The 6,641-nt window shown below is 42.7% G+C and overlaps 2 protein-coding genes across 6 annotated transcripts in view; one reads left to right on the top strand and one right to left on the bottom strand.

Moving 5' to 3' along the window:
- Positions 1 to 6,641, top strand: part of arhgap11a (Rho GTPase activating protein 11A) — a 1,047,489-nt gene that overhangs the window by 933,825 nt on the left and 107,023 nt on the right. The gene's annotated exons all lie outside the window — the stretch shown is intronic.
- Positions 1 to 6,641, bottom strand: part of eif2ak4 (eukaryotic translation initiation factor 2 alpha kinase 4) — a 100,080-nt gene that overhangs the window by 30,413 nt on the left and 63,026 nt on the right. For 4 of the 5 annotated variants that reach the window (XM_087289776.1, XM_087289777.1, XM_087289774.1 and 1 more), the window contains exons 26-29: positions 6,378 to 6,546; positions 6,118 to 6,234; positions 5,606 to 5,671; positions 2,108 to 2,281 (exon numbers count right to left, since the gene is read on the bottom strand). In XM_087289776.1, coding sequence (XP_087145902.1) covers positions 2,108 to 2,281; positions 5,606 to 5,671; positions 6,118 to 6,234; positions 6,378 to 6,546 — 526 coding nt within the window. Of the gene's footprint in view, positions 1 to 2,107; positions 2,327 to 5,563; positions 5,672 to 6,117; positions 6,235 to 6,377; positions 6,547 to 6,641 lie in introns of all 5 variants that reach the window. The other variant, XM_087289773.1, reaches the window with a different exon arrangement.

The following is a 6,641-nucleotide window of genomic DNA, read 5'->3' as shown; positions in this document are numbered from 1 at the left end:
GGACTAAATGTCTGCTGTGTTCTTCTGTAGTTGGTAATATATATGGAGACAGTAAGGGTCTGTATGTGTTTATATATGTTCATTAGGGGTGTAACGATACACTCAGCTCACGATACGATGTGCATCACGATATAAATGTTCACGATTCGATATGCATCACAATATTTGGAATAAAAATTGAAAATTAAACTGAAATGCAAATTTTACCAAGTAAACTATTTTTTATGTATTTCTTTTGTTTCAACTTGTTAAACTGAACCTTCTTTAAGAAAATAAATTAAACAGGCCTGTCTCTGGAAAATAAAACAATTTAAAAACTTCTTAAAAATATTATCAAAATGACAGAGACAAAATTAAGGAACAATTTAAGTAAAGGTGCAAAAAAAATAAGCTTTCTCTTCAATTGAATTTAACAGTAAGAGCTTAAGGCTTTGCTTGGTCACTTGCGTTTTTTGTGTGTGCAAAAAAAAATCCACATTTCCAGGTATTTAATTCATATTTAATTAAATTCATTTAGAGATATCTCTAATTACAATTGTGACAAGTCAAAACTCATTTAGAGATATCTGCAAATATTTTTCAATGGAAGTCAATGGAGGAATATGACTAGTCATAATATAGGCTATTTGCAGATATCTCCAATCTGATTTCGTACTAGTACAATTGTAATTGCAGATATCACTAATTGTCATTCTGACTAGTCGAATTACAGTTATGACTAGTCAAAATATAATTAGAGATTTAAATGCTAAAACGGCTTGCCATACGCTCGCGTCTATCATCCGCCCTCTGTAGTAACAGCTCACGGTCGGCTCACGTCATGTGTTATTTTGCGGCGGGAACACTATATGAAGACAGAATGATATTTTAGGGTGAATTGTACCTTATAAATACAGTATGTGACTCTTTCAACACCATTAGGAGGTATCCCTGTCGCTGTGCAAAGTGTGTAAATCACTGTGAAGACTTAAAACTTCGGCTATGATTGACCCAGTATGCGTGTCAAAAAGCGGACGAGTCTAAAGCAATGACTGTACAACCCAAATGTTGCCAGACGTCTGATTTTGAGAGGATGGGCCATCCTCTATTTCAGCTCCACTCATCTTGGTCTGCTAACATTACTGCTGCTGCAATCTGAACTCACGTGCGACAGCAGGTGGAACGTAGCTCACGTGCAAACAGCTCAACTAATAAGAGAAAACGGACGTCATATCGTAATCAAATCGTCATAACGCCACCATGCATATTGTGACATTTTTGCATTGCCATAAATCGTACAACGATAAATCGTTACTCCCCTAATGTTCATTTATATATTTATTTTATATAGTTACAGATGTTACAGTAGGCTATTTCGCCATTTCGTCATTGATCTGCAGTTCTAATCAGATCATGTTGATAGAAAGGTTAATAATGAATATTTATACAGTATTTACGCATGTAAAGCATCTGTGTTGTGAGAAGTGCTGCTCATATGATATGTGAACGACCCGTACAGTTTGTATTATATTGCGGTCTGACAGTTTGTATTCATTGAACAGTAAGAATGATTAATAACTCCATATAAAAAAGTCACATCTCGCCTTCAGTTCTGGGCATAGGTGCAATTAGCACACACTACAAGCGTACCGCTGATTCCAAGTGAACCGCGCTCTGGCACACCTCTTCCAACAAGGCCGAGCCGACTGAACCGAAATAAATTATAAATATATTTTATCAAAATAAAAACCAAATGCATCAAAATAGACACCGAATGCATAAAAATAAAAACTGAATGCATCAAAATAAACACCAAATGCATCAAAATAAATGCATCAAAATGCATTAAAATAAACACCAAATGCACTAAAATAAACACCAAATGCATCAAAATAAACACTAGTGTAGGGGAAAAATCAGGGAATTAAACATTTGGCTTAAAGCACTCCCACTTTTCAAACGATCTGGGAAACGGGCATGGGCATGGTTCGGTTAGTATAGTGTGTGCGCGACTTTTTAGGACCCCGGGGACACCCCAATTAAGCAGTTTTATGTGACTGCTCCGTAAAAATATGTGGATGGAAACACAGCTGGTGATGCTCAGCACATATCAGTCTTAATCCATCACCTGCAGCTTCAGGGTCAGCTTCTTCAGCAGGCTGAGCAGCTCCTCCAGATCCTTCAGGCCCTGTTTGGCCATCTGAGAAACAGCCGAGCTCTTCTGTTTGGTCAGAGAGTTGATGAGCGGCAGCAGCTCCTGCAGACCACCCTTCTGCTCGATGAACTTATACAGCGTCTGCATCTGAACACACACACACACACACACACACCAACACTTATACAGCATCTGCATTTGAACACACACCCCAAAACATCACGTTCTACACCTGAGCAACAACATTCATTGATCCCTGTGTGCTGTTGGGTCGTCTTCATCCACTCTGGGCTGATTTTGAGTATTAATTTGGCCTCAGCTTTCTCTGTGTTTCAGCAAATGGGATGATTTCTGATGCCAAATCTTATTTTAACACCTACAGTTGAAAGCAGAAGTGTACATATGCTGTATAAAAAGGCACAGCACCATTTAAAAGAGTCAGATGTTAATGTGACTAAACCGTTTCTCTTTTAGGTAAGTGAGGATGATCACGTGTGTTTCTGTTCTGTTTAATAGCAGAATAATGAGAGATATTGTTTGAGAAATTGTTCTAACTCTTCTTGAAAGTCAAGTTTACACACAATAAGATTATTCTGCCTCTGATAAAGCTCAGATGATGATGTCAGGGTTTTGGAAGTTTCTGATTGGCTAATTGACAACATTTGAGTTAATGTGAGGCACAACTGTAGAATAGTATTGAAGGAAAAGCTCAAACACACTGCTTCCTTATGTGACAACATGAGAAAATCAACAAGCCAGAATCAACAACAAAGCCAGATTACCATTAGCTGAATGACACTGCAGACTAATGTTTGGAGACATACTGAAGCAGCATCTCAAGACATCAGCCAGGACATTACAACTTGGCCACAAATGGCTCTTCCAGACAGACCATGAGCCTAAGCATACTGGCAAATGAGTTCAAATGTGCTTTAAGGAAACAGAGTGAATGTTTAGGAGTGGCCATCACAAAGCCCTGAACTCAATCCTATAGAGCAGGGGTTTTCAAAGTGTGAGGCGCGCCTCCCCTGGGGGGCGCCAGAGCATGTCAGGGGAGGCGTGGGAAAAAATATAATATAATAAAAATATAATTATTAAGTTTAATTATTATATGTATTTTTTATTATATTTAAACGTTTTAATTAAACAAAGCAAAAAAAATACGTCAAATATAAGAAAACCTTTTTTACCCAGAAGGCCATAGCTGTGAATTCACTTCTGTTTGGCAAGCCCGCCAATACAGGTACATGCCTGCTAGTACAATGGGTCGGTTTCTGAGACCCCCCGATTCAAAGCTGTAATGAAGTTCACGGCCCTTTGGCCGCCGGGAAGAAGGAGGCGGAGAACCGACGCAGTTTTAAAATGATTTATTAGAGCTGCCGTTTAAACCAGAACAAACGGACGGCAGCTCCTCACGGAGACTGCCGTCAAACTGAAAGCAAAAGTAAAATATGTCTGGGCCCGGTCCTCTCTCGGCTTCCTCTGCCCTTGTTCCTCCTTTTATGATCCAGGGCTCCTTCCGTGGGATCTGAGGCAGGTGCGCACCGCAGGTGTATCCACTTACGCGGTGGCCTCACTCCGTTCCCACGGCTCTCGGCCACGCCCCCTCGCCACAAAAGCCTTCAAGTTCAGGGCTTAAACCCAAAAGTAGACGATATGATGATCAGTGTTTGAGTTTAGGATTTACGTGGACAGGACCAGCTGATGAACCACGACCTTTATGTGTGGTTTGTCAAGATAGTTTGGCTAATGACAGCATGAGACCCGCTAAACTTCGACTGTTCTGACTGGGATGGACAGTTCTTGGATCTGTTCTATTCATATTGAACCATCATCCTAGTTTTAAAAACGTTATATTAAAATACTTGTTATTACTCTGTAAATAATTGCACTTTCATGCAAATGATGATAAAAGTGAGTTAACAGTCTGACATCTGTCTGTGTCTTTATATATATTGTATGTATATATATATATATATATATGTGTGTGTGTGTGTGTGTGTGTGTGTGTGTGTGTGTGTGTGTGTGTGTGTGTGTGCGTGTTTGGGAGGAGGGGGGCGCCAATGGATAAGTTGTGTCAAAAGGGAGGCCCACTGTCTTAGACTTTGAAAAACCCTGCTATAGAGAATGTGTGTTGAAAAAACTTGTGCAAGCAGGACAGCCTACAAATCCGACTCAGTTACAGCAATTCTGTCAGGAGGAATGGGCCGAAATTCCGAGAGGGTGCTCGCTGCAGAGCCATTTGAGGAGAGATGAGCTCCAGCGAGGGGGAGCATGAGCTGTCGCTCCTCCTCCTGTAACTTGTTTTAATGCGTACACCAACCCCACCCCTAACCCTACCCCTAGTGACATCACTCGTAGAAGAAGTGCAAAAAACGTGGAGCTCAAGCTTAAGCTCCCCCTTGCTGGAGCTCCCCACATAGCAAAATTTCTCTGGCCCAGCTCTGGCCCACACAATCAGGTTTTGCTTGGCCCACATGCCGCAGTGAATTACGGTACATGACTGGACCAAATCTGGCTTCCAGACAAGGGCCAAACACAGACCATATCTGGGCCAAGTCTCAGCCAAGTTAATAACTCATAACTGGGCCTGAACTGGGCCAGATAGGTTGGTGTGTCACGATTGCAATGAAATTGATAAACCCATGGAGTTATGCGCTTTAGGCACACTATGGGCACGCTTTTTCTCAAAGTGACCTGATTGGTAGAATTTTTTTTCTTTACTCAAAAATGATTTTAGTGTATTTTAAATGTGGGTCAAGACTGGCCAAACTCACATGGCCCACTTATCAAATTTTTAAATCTGGGCCAAATACTACGTTTTACATCTGGCCCAAGTCTTGTGTGCCGCCTTAAAAACAGTGCCACCTCTGCCAAACCCGGGCCATGTTTGGCCCACATGCTGTATGCCAGTGCCGGATGAATGCCTGCTGTGCCAGCTTTTTGCCAAATCTGGGCCAGAATTCTTTGCTACTAGGGTCAGCTCTCCTCAAATGGCTCTGCAGCGAGCACCACTTGGAAATTCCTGCAAACTATTGAGAGAACCTTGTGGAAGGAGACCCAAAACATTTGACCAAAGTTATACAGTTTAAAAGCAAAGCTAAAAATACGAAGGAAATGTGTGTACACTTCTGTCTAGAAATTCTCTCATTTTTCTGGCATTTAGCAAATGTAGATCATTTAGGGAATCCTGACAGACCTAAAACAGTAAACATTTACGCTCCATTTACACGGGGCGTCAGCTTAAACGCTTCCCATTCACTTTGAATGGGTGATGTCAGGCGTTGCCGAACTGCCGTTGCTGAAGTGCATTGTGGATCCGTCTGCGCCGCTTCACTCAAACTAACCCATATGCCGCCAGAGGGGTATATTCACACACTGCTCCCTAACTAGTGTTCAATAAAGAGATGTTCCCCCTTAAGACAAAACAGCAGAGTGGTGTGGTGCTCTGGATGTGAGTGAGTGACTTACGCTGTTGTTGGACAGGGACAGGTTACAGAACTTGGCTTCCACTTCTCGCTTGGTCAGTTTCTCACTCTGTGTGTGTGTGTGGAGGTGAAGAGACACACAAACACACTTCAGTTACAGAAGAGCCTGTGTTACTGACAGTACAGACACACTGAATCTGAGACGCACACTACTGACGCTGTTCACACACACACACACGCATACACGCACACAAAACCATAGACACACACACATACACACGCACACACACACACACATACAGCAACACAGACAAACACACAAGCATATGTAAAAAGCATCATAAGAGAATTTTAATTTCATCTGTGCACGGTGTGTGTGTGTGTGTGTGTGTGTGTGTGTGTGTGTGTCTATGATTTTGTGTGCGTGTGTGACAGACACAACGAAAGAGTGTAAAATTGTGTGTGTCCATCTATGTGTGTGTGTGTGTGTGTGTGTGTGTGTGTGTGTGTGTATCCGAGCGTGTGTGTCTCTCTCTCTGTGTGTGTGTTTCTCACCATGGCGTCACACAGTATATTGGATGCGTGTGTGAGCTTGTCCTCTGGGACTCCGCTGTGCAGCAGGATGGCCTTCAGCAGACTGGTGTGGTTCAGGTGAATGGTGTAGTTTCTGTCCTGAAACACACACACACACACACACACACACAGTCATTCAGACACAGCAGATCCTCTACAGATACAGATTAAGCATGGATTCTCCAGAAGTGTGTGGGTCTGTGTGTGTGCGCACATGTGTGTCACTATGTGTGTGCGTGCACCTGCAGTGCGCTGAACTCCTGGATGACCTCACTGACGGTGTAAATGGCCTCGGCGTCCGGCATCAGAGAGCTGCTGATGGGGATGATAATGTCGAACGCACACTCCAGCAGCTCACGAGGGTGAACACGGTCCAGCTTACGAGGCCGGAACACACGCTCAATGCTGTACCTACACACACACGCACACACACGCACACACACGCACACACACATACACACACATATACACACACACACACACACAACAGCGCAGCATCAGGAGTG

The sequence above is a fragment of the Danio rerio genome, chromosome 17, assembly GCF_052040795.2.
Source record: "Danio rerio strain M-AB ecotype USA chromosome 17, GRCz13ab, whole genome shotgun sequence".
Classification (NCBI taxonomy): domain Eukaryota; kingdom Metazoa; phylum Chordata; class Actinopteri; order Cypriniformes; family Danionidae; genus Danio; species Danio rerio.
Note: the sequence above shows the minus strand (reverse complement) of the source record. Positions and strands in the feature narration are given on the sequence as shown.